At 34.7% G+C, this 23,163-nt stretch overlaps 1 protein-coding gene across 1 annotated transcript in view; it reads left to right on the top strand.

Annotated features, from left to right (window-relative positions):
• Window positions 1–832: 832 nt before the first annotated feature.
• DHX36 (DEAH-box helicase 36) overlaps window positions 833–23,163 on the top strand; it is a 44,080-nt gene continuing 21,749 nt past the window's right edge. Inside the window, exons 1-12 of the mRNA XM_039857770.1 lie at window positions 833–1,148; window positions 7,790–7,914; window positions 8,675–8,906; window positions 11,848–11,886; window positions 12,610–12,780; window positions 13,545–13,624; window positions 14,319–14,393; window positions 14,539–14,705; window positions 16,141–16,222; window positions 20,007–20,147; window positions 20,417–20,519; window positions 20,874–20,961. Coding sequence (XP_039713704.1) covers window positions 909–1,148; window positions 7,790–7,914; window positions 8,675–8,906; window positions 11,848–11,886; window positions 12,610–12,780; window positions 13,545–13,624; window positions 14,319–14,393; window positions 14,539–14,705; window positions 16,141–16,222; window positions 20,007–20,147; window positions 20,417–20,519; window positions 20,874–20,961 — 1,543 coding nt within the window. The 5' untranslated portion in view covers window positions 833–908. The remainder of the gene's footprint in view (window positions 1,149–7,789; window positions 7,915–8,674; window positions 8,907–11,847; window positions 11,887–12,609; window positions 12,781–13,544; window positions 13,625–14,318; window positions 14,394–14,538; window positions 14,706–16,140; window positions 16,223–20,006; window positions 20,148–20,416; window positions 20,520–20,873; window positions 20,962–23,163) is intronic.

The following is a 23,163-nucleotide window of genomic DNA, read 5'->3' on the forward strand; positions in this document are numbered from 1 at the left end:
AACTCACTGCACACTGATTTCTTTAGTCTTTACCTTCTCCTCAAGACTACAAGTAAATGAAAGTTGATGCCCTACCTGTCTTATTGAGTATCCCCAACACCTTTAAATCAGTTAAATGTGTAAATAAACTGGATATCCCCTGGTGAACAACGAACACTGTGTGACCCAGTCCATTGATTATTAAAGAACTGCTTGTGCTAGACATTCATTGGCCTGATCAACCAACGATAGATGATTTTATATGAACATACTAATCTTCAACTGGTTTTATTTAACTTGCCTAACTGCTCTGCACTGAATTTGGGTAGACATGCTCATCCTATGCTGTTGGATAAAGGTAGTAAATAATGATAATTCTTTAATAGAGGCAGGTACATTTTTATACTTAATATTTGAAACAGGTGCCAGGTTGTTTCCAAGACGTAGCACTAGGGGGGAAAAGGGATGCAACGAACTCATTTCACTTCTTTAGGTACTTTTAGGAGAGAATGCATCGTCCCACAGTTTTTTTTTTGTTTTTTTTTGTTTTTGTCAATAGATGTTTACTATTCAGGGCCTAATTGGACGCAAACTCCAAAGTTTACTACGAGGAATAAGAAAGTAAAATCCATTTCCTTACATGTTGGGCGTAGGGAAAGAAAACCTACGAGACTTAGCTCGCTCTCTCTCCAGATGCACACAGGTAAACGACTGAGGGAACCTCAAATTGGACTACACAAGGGCAGCCGCCGGACCACCGCGTCTGTGCGCCCGTGAAGTCACCGGAAATGGTTGCTTATGACGCTCAAGGGCCCTCCCTCCCGCGCTGGGCGCCGGAAGCCAAGTGGAAGTGGACGTGCACTCGCTTCCGGGCCTTGTCGCCATTTGCAGCGGTTGCACCTTCTCACGCTTAGTAGTCCGCTGGGACAATGAGCTCTGACTACCATCAGAACTGGGGCCGCGATGGTGGGCCCCGTGGTTCCGGCGGAGGCTATGGGGGGAGCCACGGAGGGGGCCATGGAGGGAACAGAAGCTCCGGGGGCGGCGGCGGCGGCGGGGGTGGTCGAGGCGGCCGGGGCCGACATCCCGGGCATCTGAAAGGCCGCGATATCGGCTTGTGGTACGCGAAGAAACAGGGGCAGAAGAACAAGGAAGCCGAGAGGCAGGAGGTAATCTGAGACTCGAGAGTGGAACGGCACGCGGCAGGACATGTTTCCTTCTATCTTTCGCCGCTGCCCCTAACTTTTTCTTTGCTTTTTTTGTTTCTTAACTTTATTCCTTATCTGGTAGATGCGCTTTGTGATGAGCAATGTGAACTGCAAAGATTATGCTAAAGCTTCCGGTAGTGAATGTTATATGGCATAACGTTAGCCGTGTGCATCTGACCTGAAGCAGTCTGGATTTTTGTGGGTTTAGTATTTACTTTGCCTAAAGGACGTGAGAACTGTGGACAATAGAAGTGCAAATTTCGGATTCCAACTGAAATTAACTTTATTGGGGTGTCACTGTCATAGTATCTCTGGCCGCCCGCATCTTCGCTTAGAATAATTATGGTCATCTAAGATTTTTGCCCGATGAACTCTAAAATAGCTGTCTGCTACATTAGATAAAGGTTTGCGGGGAACAAAAGCTGCCAAGCACTATTTTGAATGTAGATCATTCAGGATAGTCTAGCTTTCATTTTTGGTAATAAAACAGCCACAAACCCAGGCTTCTTGTTTTCATGTTGGGTTGGGGAGATTTCAACTTAGCAGCTCCTCTTTGAGAAAAAACACTTAGAATTCTAGAAGAAAGTAGAAGAAATTTCAAGAGATTTTGTTTTACTCCCTTATGGTTGATGATTGTACATTTCATTTGTTTCTTGAAGATTTGTAGTAAAGGAAACATTGAAGTTTCTTGAGTGGCCTATTCTAATTTAAAAAATGAATAAACAGAAACTTTTTAAATATAAGCCTTAGAACAGCTTTTTAGTGATTCTTTAAAAACACCCTTTATATTATATACAGAGTAATTAAGTCATCATTTAAGCTTCTATTTTTAAATCATTCTTTATTTTTCTTTTATCCCTGTCATTTTCATTGAAATGATTTTGGGCATTATCCATTTATCTTTACAACTTATGACACCCTCTTCATTAAGACAAAACATATTTCTTTGACAGCTAAAATTAACTCGTTCATTGAGCCAACTTTTTTGTAATTAAGGGAAACACACCTAAGTCATCTTGAAATTGAAAGATAATTGAGTGATTACTATAAGAGTGTGCTCAATAACTTTCTAAGAACTGTGGAGATCTGAAGAACTATATTCAAGGAGGTTACAGTCTAGTTGGGAAAAGTAAGACCTAACAAATGGAAAGTTAAATCAGCATAATCATTTGTTACTATTTCCACCTGAGCATAGTTGTGCGCTGGATCATTATGAATATTACTCCTGATTTCCAACCTCTCTCCAAACCATTTCCATTTTAGTAAATATCACAACCATTTATTTATTCACTTGCCAAGGCCAAAATGAGATTTATCTGAGTCTTCGTTTTCATTTCCGTAAATCCGTCTGTTCTGCCGTCTTAATATATCCCAAATCACTTATCTCCACAGCAATTACCATAGGTCAAGCCACTATTTTGTTTTCTGTCCTGGCCTCCTAATTGGTCTTCTAGCTTCCACCAGTTGTTTTTTGAGGAGCCACTCCTGGTGATCTTTTAAAATATTAGATCATCTCATTCTCTAACTCACAATTTGAAATTAGAAGCCAGATCACTTCTGTGTCACTTCTGTGTCAGTGTAATACATTTCAGTGGCATCCTAACATATTTTCCAGGAATCTTGATAATCTAGCTTCAACGTAAATGATTTCCCTCTATGTGTTCATCTTTCTGTGCTAATGTCCCCAATATGATGTAATTATGGCTTTTGTAAACATACTTTTTGCTTTTTATTGTAGTTCTTATACCATTCTGCTCTCTAAAATGTCTTTCCATTTTCTCTATCTAAATATGAGCATTTAAAAATAATTGGCTCATTCTACCTCTTTCTTTGACTACCTTCAGCTCTATGTGATTGCTTCCTAGTCAGAATTTCCATAATTTTTACTTCTTTCATAATCTCTGTTTTTACAAAGTGAATGTGTTCTAATGCTGCTCTCTTACACAAATATTTATTGAGGATCCAGTATGTTCGAGATAGTATCTTAGGTACTGTGTTAAGAAGATAAAGTTCCCACCTTACAGAGATTGTGGTGTATTAGGAGCTAGAGAAGTTAGAATGCAATGTTAAGTATTATAAGGAGAGTGTGGGTCATCATTCAACTCAAATTAGGATGATTCTGGAAGATTTTCCAGAAATAACCCTTAAGCTGAAACTTGAAAGCTAGCAAAGTGTGTATATGTTTGAGATTTGGGGGTTTGGAAAGAGATTTTTCAGGCAGAGGCAGCAGCATGTGCCACAACTTAGATGCCAGGGAGAACTCGTTTAGGAAGCTGAAAGAGTAAGAGCGTGGATGTGTGTGGTGAGATGAGGTTAGAGCAGTGACTTTCAAACTTGCTGACCTCTTCCCACAAAAAGAACTATATTTTAAACTGTAACCTAGTACACACATACATATAACTGAACAAAACGTTTTATAAAATGATACTTAGTTACCTGTACATTATCCTGGTTCTTGTCGTTTGTACTTTCTGCTCTTTTTTATTAATACTGGTCATGATCCTTTACTTTTATAAACAGCAATATGAAAAGTCCTGGGTTAGAAAAATAAGCAGGGCTTTGAAATTAATTGACATTTCCCTAAGGACTCCAACAAACTATTAAAGCATTTTAAGCAAAAACAAAAAAAAAAAAGGAAAGAAAAAAAGGAAAAATATGAGTGGGTTTGTGTTTAAATGCACTGTGGTAGCAGTATAGAGAATGTATTAAAAAGAGGCAACCCTGGGACAGGGTTAAGTAGTCTTTGCAGTAATTAAGATGGGAAATGATGGCTTAAATTAGGACATCAACAGTGGAGAAAAGGGGGTAGTGTACAGATTAAAATGATTTAGGAGGTAGATTCAAAATGATTTTATCTGGAAGGGGAAGTGACACTTAAAACTATAAGGAACAGACTTGATAGAGAAAGATGATGGACTCAGCTGAACGACACTGAGTTTGATATTGTCATAGGGCATAGAAGCGGTGATTTCAAGGAGGTAGAACGCTATGTGTGGATCTGATGCCTAGAGAAATCTAGTCTGCAGGTGAACATTTGGCAGTTTGTGGGCTTATGGATAGTTCTTGGACAGTTAGCAGTGGGTGCAGGCCTGAATTCTGTAGACTGTTGCTTCTCAAAGTTGAATATACATAGGAATCACCTGGCGTTAGAATGTAGAACTAGGCTGGGGTCAGAGATTCAACTTTTCTAATAGGCTCCCAGATGATGTCAGTGCTGCTGGTTTACAGATCACTCAGGCTGCTGTGTACAATATAGAACAAGAAAATTTAAGGGACAGGAAGAGGAAGAGAAGCTTGCCAAAGAATGTAGGAAGGAGCAGCCAGAGAGAAGGAAAATGAAATAAGTGTTGTTTTGGAATCCAGGAATATTGTTTAATGGATAAAAGAGTGTATAAAAAAGAGAAAGTAATCAGTAGTGGCAAACACTGCACACATGTCAAGGTGAGGGCTCAAAATGTTTATTTGGATTTAGCACCAGGGTCATTGGTAACCTTGATGAGAGCCCTGTGGGATGAGTGGTGGAAATAAAAACCAGATTTTGGTGGGGTGGCTAGTGAAAGAGAGGTGGAGAAATGGAGCTCTTTCAAGCAGTTTTACTGTGAAGAGGAAGAAGAAAAATCAGGCAATAGCTGATAGGAATGGGAGAATTCAAGAGGATTTTTTTGTTTTTGTTGTTTTAAAAGTGAAGGAAACTTGACAGTGTTCATGTAGTGATGATGGAAAGTTGCCAGTGGAGAGGAAAAGTCTATCATAGTAGACTAAATTATGCTGCATGAGGAAATAGCACCAGAATCTTAATGGCTTATAACAACAAAGGTTTGTTTTTCTACTCAAATTACTTTATCACAGCAGTTCAGTTGAGTGGTCTCATCATGAGAACGAGGCTCTCAGCCTCCACCCATCTAGATTTTATCTGGTTTTGGTGGCAGCTGGGAAGAAACACTGTAAATTTCCCCTGATTCTTAGAAACTGCCTATTCACATTTCTCTGACCAGTAAGCTATGGCCATGCTTAACTCAGGGGTGGAAAATGCTGTTTTATTATTTATATCTAGAAAGAAGCAAACCAGAATATTGATCAACAGTCTCATGACTACTAGAGAGAGAGAGAGAGATTGAGGTTGAGATTGATTGATTTACAAAAGGAAGATAAATCTCAATAGAAGGACATAGTCTCGAGGAGGTGAAATTTGGAGCTGCGGGGTTCAGATGGAGGAATTAACCTTAAGCAGGACAATGGACTCCTCTTCCTTTTAATAGGAAGGAAAAGAGCAAAGGATTTGGGGTTCTAATACAGGTGGGTTTAGGTTTGGTGGCAAACGACTGAGGATTTTTCCTTCGATTTTTGTTTTCTTTGTAAATACTGGGTGTGGAAACAGGGTAAACAGGAAGATGATATTCGTCTGTCAGAATGGAGAAAATTTGAAATAGTTGCAGATAATTAGCAGCTGATTAGATAGACGTAGACAATTTGCTGGACATCATTGAGGGTCTCCTTTGCTAGGGATCTATGACTAGAAGCAGAAAGAATACTTGAGGATGTCTAAAAGGTGGGGGAGGTAATTTTAAAAATGCACATAAAATAGTCATGAAATAGAAAATGTGTGTCTGAGATTTTTTCATACAAGAGGTGAGGTAAAATGAAGGATGATGGAACCGGAAGAAAGTTAGAAGGGAGGCAGCCTACTAGAGGCAGAGCTTCAAAATATTAAATTCTAGTTGAAGAAATGCTTTAATGTGAATGAGTTTCAGTTGGAAGGAAATCATTCTTTTGGTAAATACTGCTTAACCTCTTTGCCATTTTGAAAGTGAATGAAAGAAACAATGGCTTTGAGCCCTTGAGGTAGTTGGAAAGAGTATAAAAATTAAAGAAGCTTTGCTTGAGAATGACTTTATGTCTTGGGGCTTCCTTCCCATAGTAGTCTTTAATCAGAGTATTGCTGTAGATTCTTATATTTCTAATTGCCAAGAAGAAACATGGTAATCAATAACCATAACATGTAGAAACATAGCAGTAAATGTTAGTATGTGCCAAAGACATAACAATTTAAAACGCAGGGCAAAAATGTCCTAATAATGATCCTCTATGTCAGGGTTCCCCAAGACCACTCTCAGGCTCCATGATTCACTAGGGGGAATCACAAAACTGAAAAGGTGGTGTACTCACAGGATGGTTTTTTGATTTTGGTTTTTACAGCAAATTATTTCGGATTAAAATTAGCACAGGTAAAAGATACATAGGGCACAGAGTCCAGGAGAAACCAGGTGCTAACTTCCAGTCCTATTGGAGAAGACATACCCTATACTATGAAGAAAAAGATACATTAGCCTAATATATAAACTGTCTTTGAAAGATTTCTATGCTCTGCATTTAAGAAAAACAAACAAAATTTAAGGCCTTATAGTGTCTGTCTTTCAGTGATTAGGTGTCGCCGCAGTTGAACATTTCCTGAGACTTTTCTATTAGCCTGAGTTTTGCTGTATTGGACTTTTTAATTGTATGAACATAATTATGCTTGTAGTAAACCCTTTAATCAGTTAGTAGCACAAGTCTTCTGGAATTCCCCAAAGATCTCATTGTATTCTTTTTATGCAGTGTATTTATTTTCTTAAAGAGAAAAATGGTTTTAACACAAATGTCATTGTAAAAGATAGTTTGAACCATTTATCCATTCATTTGACAGACTTCTCTGGAGCACCTACCATGTGCCAGAAATATATTTGGGAAGAAATACTGCAAAAAGTGTGGAATGTGAAGTGAATAACCTTTTTTAAAATGAATAGTGATGAAAACCAGATCCTTCAGCACATATTTTCTATTGGCTTTTTTCATTTTATACCTTGGCCATTCTGTCTGTACACTTAAAGAAAAAAACTACCCACTCTTTTAACTACTGGGTTTACTTAAAATTCAACTAATTATAATTTCTAATTACAAAAGAACAATTTTTAAAAGTTCTTAACACTGTACATTATAACTCATATCTTCTCTTCCATGTATTCAATCCCAGTAAAACAATGTAACTCATATCTGGTGTGTTTTTTTAATTCTCATCCTATGAGGCAGCTGCATCATTTGCCACATTGGATCATCTTCATGAGTGCTTATCATTTTATTTTCTCTGAGCTCAGCCTTCTTCTCAATTTATTTCTCTTTTTAGTGTAAGAGCTTTAAAATGCTCTTAAACTGCTCACTGCAACCAGTATAGTATTTCCAGTTTTTAACGTTTTTTAACAGAACATTTGGGTTTTATTAACTTTAATTGTGGATATCTTTGAAACTTTAAGATAGAGAAAAAATCATAATAATATCTAAGGGTAGAGGGTAAGGAACCAAAGTTTTAGTAAGGGACATAAATATGCTTTTTTTTGCTGTTTATATTAGTGCTAATTTTATACATATGCAGTAGAAAATACTCTAGAAGAGTATACAGAAAAATCTTAATTGGGTCTAGGAAGCGGAACTGGGCAAGAGCACAAGTATGGGGTAACTTTACTTTTATGTATGTTCGTTGAACATACATTACTTTGCCTTTTTTTATCAACTAATTTTGCGGATGCTTTCTCATGTTGATAAGGATACTTTTTCTTTGCACAAAATAGAGGGCTGTCGTACACATGGATGAACACCGAGAAGAACAAATTGTGCAGCTACTACATTCTGTCCAAGCTAAGAATGATAAAGATTCGGAAGCACAGATATCCTGGTTTGCTCCTGAAGATCATGGGTAAAACAAAAAGTATTCTTTTAAAATACCTGCAAAGAGTGATACTCCTGTCATAGCATTGGCTAGAAAAAAAATGCTAATACAGATAACATCTTTAGACTCTTCAATAAGTGAAATTTAGCCTTGAGATGATTTTTTATTTTTTTTTAAATGTGGAATGAGCAGATTCGGTGAAGAGTTAAAAACCTAGATGGCATATTCATTCCCCCAGGAAAGCTGTATGGTAGGAATAATCTATCTACATTTGAGATTTATTAAGTTGCTATTTATTGTTCTTCCTACCCATCATCTTTGGATTTCCAAATTTCTCATATCAGGGAGATCTGCAAGAAGTTAAAATTGCTGGTGTTTTAGGAAAATCAAAGGAACTGCATCATTTAGAGAAAAAATTAGTAGAAGTTTTTCTGGGACTGTGTAATGTAGCATCCCATTTATAGCTCAGAAAGGGTGGCAGGAGAAAATGAAGTTATGAAATAAAACAAGGCTCAAGAAAAGAAAAACACTAAGTCATTACAATGGAGGAATGCCTATTCATGGATTTTTTCTTAACTACCATAAAAAATAGTTTACCTGGCATTATCTATTTGTAGGAAGGAATATTTAATTCATTATAGGAATCTGAGAATTTTCATGACTACTAAGAGAAAAGAATAAAATCTCTTAATACTGAAATGATTAAACAGCGTATTGTTTCAGGGATAGAGTGGTTCTTCATTTAACCCTTTATCATTTTTTTTTTTTTTTAATTTTGCCTAAATAGATATGGTACTGAAGCTCCTGCTGAGAACAAATCAAGTCGAGAAAAGAAATTTGAGAACCAGGAAAAGAAATCAATAAATCAAGAAAAGAGGCCGTTTAGAATTAGAGACAAATATATTGACCGGGATTCTGAGTATCTCTTGCAAGAGAATGAACCAGATGTAACTTTAGACCAACAATTATTGGAAGATTTACAGAAGAAAAAATCGGACCTTCGGTATATTGAAATGCAGGTAATGGGAAAAAAAGATCTGGAAAAAATTTTTACTTGTCGTCTCTTTTCAAACTTGATAAAAATGTATTTGCAACTAGAGGTAGTTGCAAGGTATATAGATCAGTTTGTATTGAGATTCCTCAACAGGCCTTCCTCTGTGGGAATTCTTTATCCCCACAAAATAGAGAAAAGCAAGAAGAATGAAATTACACATAACCTATAGTAGCCTATCTCATCTATAGCAGTTTATATGGTGAGGAAAAGAAATATTTGAAAATGGTAATGCAAACGAAAAAAGAAATCACTCTTAAGCTTAACTTTTCTAGGCCAGTTTAGAGAGATGTCATAAGGGAGAACGTGGTTAGAATTGTAGATTCTTCTAGACCATTTAATCCAACTCTTTCCTTTTGCAGATGATGAAATTAAATCCCAAGTTATACGTGACTTATGTTCAACATTTTAAAGACAGGGCTGTGATAAGAACTGAAATTTTCTGAGTTTTTTTCAATATTTTCTTTTCCTGCTAGGCAAGATATTATGAAGTCCCTTCCTAGTAAAACAAAATTGTATGCTTTGAGGACATTCTAGAGATAGATGTAATAAAATGTTTGCATTTCTTTTTTTTAAGGTGAGACTACTGAGGGAATGCTGAGGGCCTTATCTTTAATATGAAATACTGCCATTTTGGGGAAAGGCAGAATATCATATCTCCTGTGGGAAAGAAAGGATGCATTGACTTTTTGATTAAGATTGGATATCCCGATTAGTATAAATGAGCTGAGGTTGTCCAGGGGCCAAATTGTGAAGCTCTTTGATGGTTGTTAAGTGAAAATATAAGGAAGGGGAGGTTTTAAGATGAATTAATTCAGAATGTGTGGTTGAGAGCAGAGCTTCTTTTCTCACTTTAGGAACAAGGAAAGTTAGCTACTGTCTCTGTTTTTATATGGAAAACAACTCACATTATTAAACATGAGTGGTTCATGTAGTTTAGAGAAAGTAAAGAGAAGCGGTGTGCAAAACCTAAAAACAATTGGTGGTTTTTCTGTTGGCCAGACACTGTTGTAAATGCTTCTAACGTTCTACGTCACTTAAACCTCCCAACAATCCTCTATAAGAGATTATACATGTTTGTTATAGATGAAAAAGAATCTTTAGTTAAATGCCCTGAGGTTGCGTAGCTAGTAACAGAACCAGTTTTAAAATTCCGATGTGCGTTTAAGAGCTCAACTCTTTAATTATTCTTGATAATATGCCATATTTTTTCTTATAATTTATTTAATAAACAATTTTCCACTGGCTAGATGTCTGTCATGGTGCTGTTTTCTGAAGACTAATAAGATGTTCTTCAGACAGTTTATAATCTCATCTCATCTCAAGGTTACAGCCAGAAATTAGGAAATAAAAGGTTTGTCTGCCTTGTGGAAGACTATTGGGTTGTAACTCCCTTCAGCAGCATTTACATATATAGAAAGCAAATACAATTAATGCTATTTTCCAATTTAATGGGAGAACTTTTTTTTAAACATATTAAAATGGTTGTATTTAACTACATGGGATATTAATATTTTTAGAAATGGTTTTTAGATAATTTTTAAAGTACAGTAAAAAATTACTAAGAAAACTGGTGACTTGTTATTTTTTAAAGCACTAAAATTCATTTAAGTTACCACATTGACTCATTTTATGGCACTGGTACAAATTACCCAACTGTAACAAGCATGGCATGTGCAGCATGCTGACAGTAGTTAATACTGTATTGTATATTTGAAAGTTGCTAAGAGAGCAGATCTTAAAAGTTCTTACCACAAGAAAAAAAATCTTAACTATATGGCGATAGATATTCACTATACAGTGTGATCATTTCCCAATACATAGATTGAAAATCATTATGTTATACACCTGAAACTAATGTTACATGCCAGTGATATCTCAATAAAAAATATTTAGGGAACTAACATAACCTCCATCTTGACAAATCAGGTAGGGAAAATATTAACAAAGACAGTGTTTTAAGAAATTAAAAAAAAAAAATCAGCATGGCAATAATATACGATATTACTTAAGGCAGTTATAATTTTACATATTTTTTTTCCTTTTCAATAAAGGGGGCTTCTTAAAGCTGTGGTTTATTTATTTTTTTTATCACTGAAGGTTTTTTTTTTATGTTATATAATGTACTTAGTTCAGCGTAAACCATAGTGCTGTTTCTTAGTGTATGTCATTTTTATGTAGTGTAGGAATAGGGTTCATAAAAGTTTTCAAAACCAGAAAGAAATTATCACATAAAAGATACAAGAAAGAATTAGTCAGTTCCATCTTTAGTATTACAATTATAATTCACAAAAAATTTATTGAATACCTTACATGTGTCAGAAACTGCAACTTGTTTTTTTATTTAAAGGTTTTTTATTCAGATCTTTGGCAGCCCTGAGACTTAACTGATATCACAGTTCTTAAATGGCAGTACTGAATTTTCTTACTACAGATATTACTTGTTTTAAGTTTTCTTTCATACTCAAAGGCAAGTACCCAGAAATCATTTTTTAATCTGCCTGCCTTATGCATTAGTAAATAGTGGAACTATGAGTAGAAAAATGGATGTGATGTTGATACCAAATCTAAGTTGAATATATAAAGTACAAAAAATGGTAAAGTAATTTAGAGATTATAAAAATGCTCTTAGATGATAGATCACATTACAGTTTATTGCCACTAACTCTTACGTGTCTCCATTTTGTTGAGTATAACAGGATTCTGTTTTTCAGTGTTTCAGAAATAAAAGGGATCATTAAGTTAATTCTTATAAAAATTATTAAGTTTTGATACTTTACATAAGCTGTAAAGTAATAAAAATACTTTTGTATTCTAGGTTGTTTATCAGTGGTATATTCTAATTACCAAAATTATAATTTTATTACTTTTTTTTGGTGAAAGTTAATTTTTTTATTTTTTAATTTCAGCATTTCAGGGAAAAGCTGCCTTCATTTGGAATGCAAAAGGTAAAATGAATAGACACTATTTGACTTGCAAAAGTTACAATTTTTTTAATGTTCTATATCAAGAAGAATATGAATTAATGAACCTTTCTCTAAAGGATGTTATTGGACGTTCATTTTCTTTTGAATTGTTGGAGAACAAAAATAAAATTGGTCACGAAACAATTTTCCTGAAGTTTACTCATATTTATGTCCATAATTGAAATCATTAGAGTTTAAAAAAGAATTTTCACAACAAGTTATTTTGGTAACTTAGGTTTTTAAAACTTGTTTTTAATTATTTAGAAGGAGATAATCTTATAATAAATTACACTCTTTCTTATTCTTTAAAGCAGTATATAAAACTTGTCCGGCAGCCAAAGCCATTTTTGTGAATTATGATATGAATCCTTAATGTTCCTCAGTAATTGCTTGGGTATCAGGAGTGCCCTTGGACCCAACAGCCCCACATGTGAACATTTTTCTTTATTGTTATTTCTTATGCATGTAACTTATGAGCTGTCTCTTTTTGTTCTTACCAGTGTTTTTTTTCTTTAACAGTGCCTTAGCTCTGTAATTTGGTAGATCCATATATCCAACCTTCCAGCATTGCATGTAACAAAATTTAAAAAGCATTAATGTTCATTAGAAGCAGTTACCTTCAATTTGGTAGAATTTTGATAACTATATTTTCAGACTTAGTCAAGATGTGATGTCCTTCACTTTTTTTTTTTCATTTTGAAATAGGAATTGGTAAATATGATCGATAATCATCAAGTGACAGTAATAAGTGGTGAAACTGGTTGTGGAAAAACCACTCAGGTTACTCAGTTCATTTTGGATAATTACATCGAAAGAGGAAAAGGATCTGTATGCAGGATAGTTTGTACTCAGCCAAGAAGAATTAGTGCCATTTCAGTAAGTTATCTCTCACTTTTTAAAATTCGCCACTTTCTTTTAGGTAGTCTTGCTAGTAGCATTTTTTTCATTTTTTTTTTTTTAAGATCTGTTGATTTTGAATGGGCAGTTTAATAAGTAATAAAAAGTAAAATAATAGTCTTAATTCAGTGTGTACAGAATATACTGATTAGGAAATTTTACTCCTGAAGTATTTCTTAAAAATTATCATGTCATTTTCTGTTCCTAACCTCATTAATCACAGTTCTGTCACAAGATGACTTGGTTACTTTGAGTTAAATCAGTATTGATTATTATGTTTCATCTATCCAGATCTTCTGGTAGCCATAACTTTCAGAACATGATCAAAAACTAGAAATTAAGAAATACCAATCTCTAACAAAAGAAAGAAACAAAAAATCAACATGTATTTACCCATAAATTACATGCAAGTTTTACAGTTGATACCATGATTTCTAACTCGTTTAGAAAAGACAAAAAGAAAATAATGAGAGGATGCTATATATGTAGAAAGACACTTTGAAAATAGTGACAAAAGAGAATTTGGCCTTGGGGGGCTTTGTAGGAGAAAATTAAAAGTAAACATAAGCAAGGGGCCTGCAGCTCTTGGTGCACACATAGTGTCAGATACCTCAGAATTTAATCTCTTTTTAACTTATGAAAATGTGATGAACAATTTTTCAACAATGGCGGATTTTCATGGTTGTTCTGGATATTTGTACTAAAGGAAAATCTATTTTGTTTGTATTTTATTTCAATTAAAGGTTGCGGAGAGAGTGGCTGCAGAAAGGGCAGAACCTTGTGGCAATGGTAATAGTACCGGATACCAAATTCGTCTGCAGAGGTAAAGAACGTTCACTTCTTGTTTGCAGGTAGATTTTAGTGAAAATTTGAAGCTGGAAATTCAAAAGAAAGATTTTCCTCATTTTTTACTGATTATTACTATTAGAATTAACATTTGAAGTAACTGGATCATAGAAGGCTTTCAACCAACAAAGTCATTTTTTAACCCCAATTCAGATTTAGATTTCAGTTTTAATATGTTTTACATTATGGAATGATTAGAGAAATAACTTATTTCCTGGGCATACATTAGTAGACCACCTGCCCCCTACCTCCTTAAAAGGAGTCTGTGTCCTGTACCTTTTGGTACCACAGCCCCCAGCCACTGACTGACTTTACTTATTTTGCTATCATTAACCTCCTGTCCCACTCTACTGTATTTCTTTACCTTTTTCCATTTATCTGTTTAAATCAACTGACTTTACAGTCACTGAATAGTTAAGGCCCTTAAGTAATGGGTGGTTTTCCAGATGTTAATAGTTATGCCTTTAAAAAGAAATCATTAACACTGCATCATGACAAGAAAAATAATGTATAGGCATTATTGTGGTAGACATTCCTAATACTAAAAAATTAAGAGTGAAGATATCCATTAAAACTTTTAAATCGAAGACTTTCTTTTAAACTTTTGTGGTACTTAGAAATTTACTGGTAAAGTAAACCAAGAATTGTTAATGTGTGTCTTTCATTCACAGTCGGTTGCCAAGGAAACAGGGTTCTATCTTATACTGTACTACAGGAATCATCCTTCAGTGGCTCCAGTCAGACCCGTGAGTATGTTTCAGTTAAGGGCATTTAGTTAAATACTATCAAAAGATGTCCTTATAAAATTGAATGCTACTAATTGTTGAAGTAAAATGGTTCCGTTTTAAAATTTCGTACTGAGTTACATACTTTACCGCACTTCTGCTTTAGGCATTTGTCCAGTGTTAGTCATATCGTGCTTGATGAAATCCATGAGAGAAACCTGCAGTCAGATGTTTTAATGACTGTTATTAAAGATCTTCTCAGTATTCGACGTGACCTGAAAGTAATATTGATGAGTGCAACACTGAATGCTGAGAAATTTTCAGAATATTTTGGTGAGTAAAATTTACGATTGTTACTTTAGAAAGTTATCACAAAGCCATTGAATTTAGAGTTAATTTTTTAAAAAAAACTAATACAGTGCTAGGTAGAGTAGTCTAAATAAATGATTAGCAACTCATTTAATATTCTCATATCCTTTAGTTTCACAGATTAGAGAATTGGGCCTAATTTTTTAAACGATGGCATCATCTCTCCTCTTCCAGTGAAGACATACTGTTTATTGGTGCTGTCCTCAGATAATTAAAGTGGCATCAGTGAAGTGAGACCACAGATTCGAATAATTTTATAAACTTTTTTTGTGATTTTTCTGTGGCTTTTATGTACTATCACAGTCTAGAGTGGCAGTTTGCTAATAACAGTAATAACAGTAATGCAACTACTTATGGAATACCTCTAGTGTGCCAGCTAGTATATTTGGCACTTTGTCTTTATTAATTTTCATACTGCCTTGTCAGGTAGACGCTATTATTTCTGTTTTTACAGATGAGAAAACAGCCTCAGAGCAGTTCAGTAGCTTATGCAAGGTTGCATAATTAACAGAGGGTCAAGAATATTTGAAACTAAATTCGACTAACTGCAGAGTATATTCTTTTAAAATTATGCCTCACTGTTTCTCTTGCTTATAATTAGGGAAAGGGGGAAAGGGAATTAAAATGGAATAGAGCTATATTTAATATATGTTCTTACTTTCAGCTTAATTTAATGCATATTCTTGTATTCAGTCTAGTTGATTCTTAAAGCCTTGTGAGATTAGTTGAGTATATTATAGTCTTTGTTATTGTTGTTGAGGTATCCAGAACTAACATTGAGTAACTTACTCAAATTTACTCAAGTCAGAGGCAAATCTGTGCTACTGCTTCAGATGACCTATGCTTCAGTGTTGACCTTTGTTTACAGTGTGTACTGTTCGTTTTGTTTGGTATAAAATATGAATAACATTTAAAAAACAGTACTAAGAACCTTCTATTTTTTATCTGGCGATTCTAATTAGTAATAATTTAATATTTGGTTCAGTCTTGTTTTAACTACTTTTTTTCTGTCCCTAATTTTGGGTGCCACAAAAGGAATGCTGCTTATGTAGATTTCAGTAAAACTTAGATTCTGATGGCACCATCTTGGCTAATGATGAAGAGTAAATAGACTTCTAACTAACGAGTTTTGAGTCCAATATAAAATTTTCTATTCTTTGGTATTCCAGTTACCTTGTAGAACTGTGAGATGTGTGTACAGTTTGGTAGCAGTAAAATGGTTTTGAGTGAAAACTAGACTACTGCTTTTTATTGAACTAGGTATGGAACAATAGGGTAGAGCTTTAAAAGTTCAAGTTCATTTTCTGAAGTTAAAGTACTAGACTCATTGTCCTATTTATAATGTTTATTTTTATTTTGAACATTCGAGTACAGACTTATATTTTGTCTACCATAATAGGTAACTGTCCAATGATACATATACCTGGTTTTACTTTTCCGGTTGTGGAGTACCTTTTGGAAGATATAATTGAAAAAATAAGGTAAGTAAGTATTAGGAAGTAAAAGAGATTAAAAAATACTAATATGCCAGCTTTCCTGTCAAACTTTAACCTCAGAAACTCATCCTTGACCACTTTCTTCTAAAACATTTTTTTTTTCCCCTAAATCAGGGATTCCCAAACTTGGTTGCTCATTAAAATTACTAGGAGCCTTTTAAAATCCAGATGCTGCATTCATACTTCATACCTTAATTACACTACAAAGTTTGGGGTGGTAGCCAGGCATCAGTGTTTCTTTAAAGATCCCTGGGCATACAAAGAACAAACTGGTGGATGCCAAATGGGTAGGGGTTGGGAGGCTGAGTGAAAAAAGTGAAGGGATTAAGAAGTACAAATTGGTAGTTACAAAACAGTCACGGGGTTGTAAAGTACAGCATAGGGAATATAGTCAATATTGTAGTAACTATGTATAGTGCCAGGTGGGTCCTGGACTGATCGATCGGGGGATGACTTCGTAGATTATGTGGATATCTGACTCCTGTGCTGTATACTTGAAACTGATATAAAATAATTATGAATGTCAAAAAAAAAAAAAATCCCTGGGCAGCTAAGTTTGGGACTCTCTCTATCTTTAGTTCTTGAACTTCTCTTCCAGTTCTCCTACCTGCTTTTTTTCTCCTTTCAGGGCTTCCATTCCCCACCCTTTAAATACGATTTTCCCCTAGAGTTTTTAGTTAATTAGCCTTTTCTCAGTCTGTGGGTGATTTCACTGTGCAGTCTTGTTTCCATGACCATACTTCTATATTTTCACAGCTCTCTGAACTATAGCTTCAAAATTGAAGCTCTTCCTGATGCTAAACTTGTTATCTAACTCTGTACTCACTCAGCAGCATTTCATTACCACAGATACCTTGGACTTCCCATTTTTAAACTAAAATTATTATCTTATATTCCATTCTCACCATGCTTCCACCAAATAAAATAATATGTTCAGTATGCCTTATAATGGTTATTGATACTATCCTCCACCTAGTCATCTAAGCTATAAATGGAAAAAGCTAATATTTATCAGCTATATTCTAGGATATGTTTACTGGCTTACGTGTTTAGTAACCAAATTACTATAAGTAATTCTGTAATTCCCCCACCCCCCACCCCCAACACAAACTGTGAGAGCTTTCACCTTGAATGTGTCTTCTCGTTTTTATTTTTTCCGCTTAAAGACCTTGTTATCTCTCCTGCATTAATATAATAGTTTCTCTTTTGTCACGGTGGTCTTCACTCTCACCACTGCTTCCATATATTTTCCTTAAAAATCTGGTCATGTGAGCTTTCTTCCCCTAGGCAAGGCCTCTGAGACTTCTCTTTAAAAACTTAAGAACCTTTATTGGTTTGTCAGAGCCTATAGCAAAGCACCTCACTGATATGCCCAAGTTATTACTCCCCTCAAAACTGACCGTTAGCTACAACCAGCCTTTTCCAAGGCGTTGTAAAAGATTATATTTGTATTTTGATGAGAAAGGGGTTGGGAAAGCACAGCCCCATGGTATCAGGTTTCAATTCCACAACTAGTCATCTCATTATAGTCTGTCCCCATTCTGTTCTAGCTTCACACATCCCATGGCCTGCCATCCTAAATGCACCGTTCTCTACTATGCCTCCCCCTGCCCTTTCATTCATGACTTTGTGCTTTGTACATGTTATTACCTGTTTTAAGATGTACATGTACCACTTTCTCTATCCTTTCATCTTTAAATTATGAATGATATAAAAATCCCAGCTTTATTGCCTGTTAAGCCTTCTCTAATACTTTTCACAGGATGAGCTGATTTCTTATTCAGGCTCTCATAGCATTTTTATCATGTCTTTTACCTCCCTAATTGCCACATAATGTGTCTCCTTATATTTGTCTTTTGCACTAGATTTCACATTTTTCAAGCTTAAGGATTTTGTCTTGTTCATCTTTGTAACTAGTGCGTAGTACAGTGCTGGCCTATAGCAAACGTCTGAATTAAGTATATGGTAGATATAGAAATACTTGCAATGAGATTTTTTTTAAGACTCCACAGCTTGCTCGTTAAACAAGAACATGAAGTATTGGTGAGAATGTGAGAAGATCCTGCTGCGTAATTTACATAGAGAAAAGTCAATTGAATTTTGAATAGATATTTATTTAACAAATATTTTAAACTTTATACCTTGCACTGTGCACTAGGATCTGAACATAAAACAAGGAAAGACTAGGTACGTACCCTCCTAACGAATGTCTAGACAGAGATGTACGCTGTTAATATGAGTATGACTGGCCTGTTCTGGGGAAGTCAACAGCTTGACAGTAATGAAAACAAAAGTTTCAGGGATCAGTAGTATAGAATTACATAAAGTCAAATGGCTTTCTTAAGCTCTGTCAAAGGCTAGTTATATACCAGGAACTGGCTAAGAGGTCTCTTGAGGAAAAAGGGTTGGTATCTATGCACTTGCCATTCGGTAGCCAGCCCTAAAAGGGTAGTTGCAGGAGGGTGGTCCTTGGATACAAGTTTTCAGGAGAAACCCCCAGCTATCTCCTCTCAGAAGAGTTACACAATAAGGATGGTAGGGAGGGAAGAAAGTAGGGTGAGGTGGTACGGAAGGTTGTGATTAGGCCCTTGGTGGAGCGGGGAGTTGTTGGAATTGCTGGGAAGGGAGCCAACTGCTGGGTCCATCCTGCTGACTAGGACTGATCTCTGTCCCAGGTTGCCCTACCTCAAGTTGGTGACTCTATATGTATCGAAGACTTAGGGGAATCCTGGGTCACAGGTACTGAATAAGGAAGGGGATTAACACTTTTGGGGTGTCTGCTGTATGTCAGGCACTGTGCTTTCTTTACTCATCACTTTCTTGTTTTTATTCTTTTGCCAATACTGTTATAAGAGTATTAATCTCTCAAACAAGGAAACTAAAGGCCAGAGATTCATGCAGCTAGTCAGTGGCAGAGCAAAGACAGCATTCCCATATTCTGAATCGTAAAGTTCGAGCTCCATACCCCTCATTCCATCTAGATGCTGTCCTCTAGGTGAACTCTGAAGGGCTTTGGGGTTCAAGTTTAGGTTCATTTTTCTTTGTCTCTCTCCACCTCTATGCTTCTCAGAACCTACTTATTGTAGATGGGATTTGGGGTCAGATGCGCTCTGCGTATAGGGAGCATAGGGAGTCATAGTATAGCACTGGACAGACACGTAAGAGATTTGGATGCTGATAATGTCTCTGCCATTAGCTATGTCTGTGGTCTGAGCAGAATTAAATAGTTCTCAGGCATGGGTCTGTAGGCCTTTAGATACATTATCTGAATCTCCTGGAGCATTAATTAAAATTCCTGGATTAGTAGACCCCAGCCATACTTGAATCCATATCATAAGTATAGAATTTAGGAATCTATATTTTACAGAGGAGTCTCATGTGTACTCAGGTTTGGAAACCTGTATGTAAAATCTGAGTCTTCTGCAAGGCAATCATTAGCTATTCTTTTGGACTTAATGGTAACTTTTTTTTTCTTAGAGCAAACTTAAAATTGAAGATGAAAGTTACTCTAGTTTTTATTTTTTAATCGATTGCTGAAGACAGTCTAGAGGTATATATACTTCTATAGAGGAGAATGATTTTTATTACAGTGTCAGATTTTATGTTAAGGAAAACTTGCAAATTAATTGATATTTAATTGGTGTTCACTACAAATTATAGTGAAAATGTTCTTTAAAAATTTTTTTAAATCCTAAATGTAAAAATCTAGATATTAGCAAAAAACAAAGTTTCAAATAAGTGAGGCTATTTAAGAATGTTTTTATTTTAGATATATTCCAGAACAAAAAGAACACAGATCCCAGTCAAAGAGGGGTTTCATGCAAGGGCATGTAAATAGACAAGAAAAAGAAGAAAAAGAAGCAATCTATAAAGAACGCTGGCCAGATTATGTAAGAGAACTGGGGAAAAGGTAAGTTTCTTTTATTTAAAAGTGAGAACACAGTAACTAAATGACCAAACAAAAAGCAGGAATTATCTTTTTGAATTTGTATATATTTAGTAGGAGTCCATCTCAAGTCTCATGTTCCAGCTAAATACTGTCCTGATTTGACTTGTAAGCACTATTATTATCCCAGTAATTTTCTCCTTTCTACTGATTGTTTCATTTGCAATTTAATTTTTAGGTTTTGTAGCAAGTTAGACCTTAAGAAACATCAAACATTTCATGATTTTCAATAGGTATTCTGCAAGTACCGTAGATGTTATGAAAATGATGGATGATGATAAAGTTGATCTGAATTTGATTGCTGCCCTAATTCGACACATTGTTTTGGAAGAAGAGGTTAGTTTTCTTTGTTTTTCTTCAAAAAACATAATTTTAATTTTATATATCAAGGCCATGAAAAAAAAGAAACGCTTTTTAAAAATAGCCTATGGAAGAAATCACTTTTGACGCCAGAAATAATTTCAAAATACCAAAAGATTTAGACATTGGACCTATTTAAAGAAGAGACTGAGCAAATGAAGTATCTGGTTTATAAAACCTATTTTTAAAAAGTGAGCCTTCAGTTATAATCAGTAACCGATACTGTCGTGAGCTAGTGTGATTTTAATGAAGACTTAAATGGGCACAGATTTTTACTCTTAGTGTATTTTGTTATGTGATCCTTTGTAAGATTATTTCTCCTCCTTACAGGATGGTGCAATATTGGTTTTTCTGCCAGGCTGGGACAATATCAGCACTTTACATGACCTCTTGATGTCACAAGTGATGTTTAAATCAGGTATTATAAAAATATTTTATTGCAATTCCAAGAGTGGTTCTCGAGTCATATGTAGCCTGGTTTTTATCTTCATTTGAAGGAATGTTGCTTCTAAGGCTACCTCAACGTAAGAACATGGTGATCTTAGCGCAGTTTGGTTTTTTCAAAAGTCGGATTTTTTTTTTTTCTATGAAGTTCTAGGTCGTAGATGAAGATGGTGGGTATGTAGTGAAGTTCTTTATGGTAGGTATGTAGTATTATGGTGAGAATATTTTCCCTCTTTTTCTAAATTCAACTAATAAAATTGAGCCCTTAAAGTTAAGATGTTGACACTTGAGGATTTTTGGTTTTTTTACACTCACCACTGCATTTTGTTGGGCAGAAAAGAAGTTTGAATTTATCCCGCAGCCCAGTAATTCTCAGTTCTGATCACACAATAGGGTCACCCATGGCATTTTTTTAAATTCAGGTACCTGACTCATCTTCACCCCAAAACTAAGACTTGGGACCTGAACATCTAAAAAGTTGTCAAAATTCCTGAGGTGATTCTGATTCCTTAACAGCGTGTTTTGAGTAATCTCTTACTGTCTTAGAGAAATGAATGGAGACAGTTTTCCCCTATAAAGTTCAGTTAAAGCATTTCCAGGCTTCGTTTTTAACTTCAAATCAATAAAATACAAAGTAAATTTTATTTAATGCTTCCATCATTCTGAGTATATAATTTCTAACTTTACTCTGTTGAAATACTTTTGATACATTTTAATTTTATAAAACACTAAAAAATATTTTGATCTAATTATATTGGTTAAAATAGTAAAAGCTGTATTTTTTATTTAAATCTCCTAATGGTAGTGCCCTCAAAGCATTCTATATAATTAAAATTATTTACTGTTCTCAAGCTGGAAAAATATTTTTATCTGATTACCTTGATTTGTCTATAATGAAACACTACTTTTTCTTCTAAGTGATAACCTTTCTGTGTAGAAAAAGTATAGTTATCATTAAACTCTACACTGAATTATTTTCTTAAACACTGGAATTTTTTTTTTTTTTTTGGCTGAACCTTTCAACTTTGGCCTATTTCCTCATCATAAACAACACTACTCTATGATTGACTTTCAATTTTAAAAAATGTGAGCGTGTATATATTTACCAAGAAAAATGCAGGGAAGATATTTACCAAAATGCAATATAATCATTTCTAGGGGTGTTTTGTAAAGAGTGTGATATTCTGGATTATTAGAATGACTTCATTAATAATCCATTAGAATGACTAAGTTAATTATTCTTAAGAATGGAGAATAATTAACAGCTCGATTTCTTGTAAGGAAAGTCTTTCAAAAATTTAATAAGGATATTTTTTCTCATGTAAATTTTATTTTAAAAATTTAGCCTTAATAATTGGTTGTACAGTAGAAGGGAGGAAAATTGGTCGAACTCTATACTGACTGAAAAGTAAATCTTAAAACTCAGTTTATCGAATGCTTATCAATACGTTCTTATTCTCATATGAGAGTAGACTTTATTCCTGTTGACTCCTTTGGTTGTGTAACATCAGCAATATAAACTTTTAATCCTTATATTGTCTTCAATAAAGTTGTTTTTACTTTCATTATCTCTGACTGCTTTTAATTTTTTTAACTTTGTAATGAAACTTTTTAAACTTAGAGAAAACTAGAGAAATCATATAATGAATACCATAAAGCAGTGATTTCAGTGCAACAATTATTTTTGTTGTCTAATTTTTTCCTTTTTAAAGTAAACCGTAGCTATCACCTGTTATCTCTAAATATATAAGTATGTATCTCTAAAATTAAGGCAATTCCTTATGACCACAAAGCCATTATCATACCTAATTTTTTACATCATCTAATAATGCAGTGTGTAATCAAGTTTTCCCATTTTTCCCCCAAAATGTCTTTCTCAAGTAACATGTTCGAACTATAGAAAAAGTCAAACCAGATAAATGTTTAACTCCAGCTCTAGAACATCTTTTATCTTCTCCTTACTTTCCCTCATGGTAATAACTTACAAAACTTGCTAGATTTGTCTGAATCTTTATGGTATCATTTCATTTGACCCTGTCTTATCTGTATTTTATTAACCGGAAGTTATATCCGAAGGCTTGATTCAATTTGAGTTAAATGTTTTTAGCTTGAGTTTTGATTGAGTTGATGTATTTTATATTGTGTCACAGAGACAAGTAATTCAGAGCATTCTTTT

Source organism: Pteropus medius, unplaced genomic scaffold (assembly GCF_902729225.1).
Source record: "Pteropus medius unplaced genomic scaffold, Ma_sr-lr_union100, whole genome shotgun sequence".
In the NCBI taxonomy this organism is placed as follows: domain Eukaryota; kingdom Metazoa; phylum Chordata; class Mammalia; order Chiroptera; family Pteropodidae; genus Pteropus; species Pteropus medius.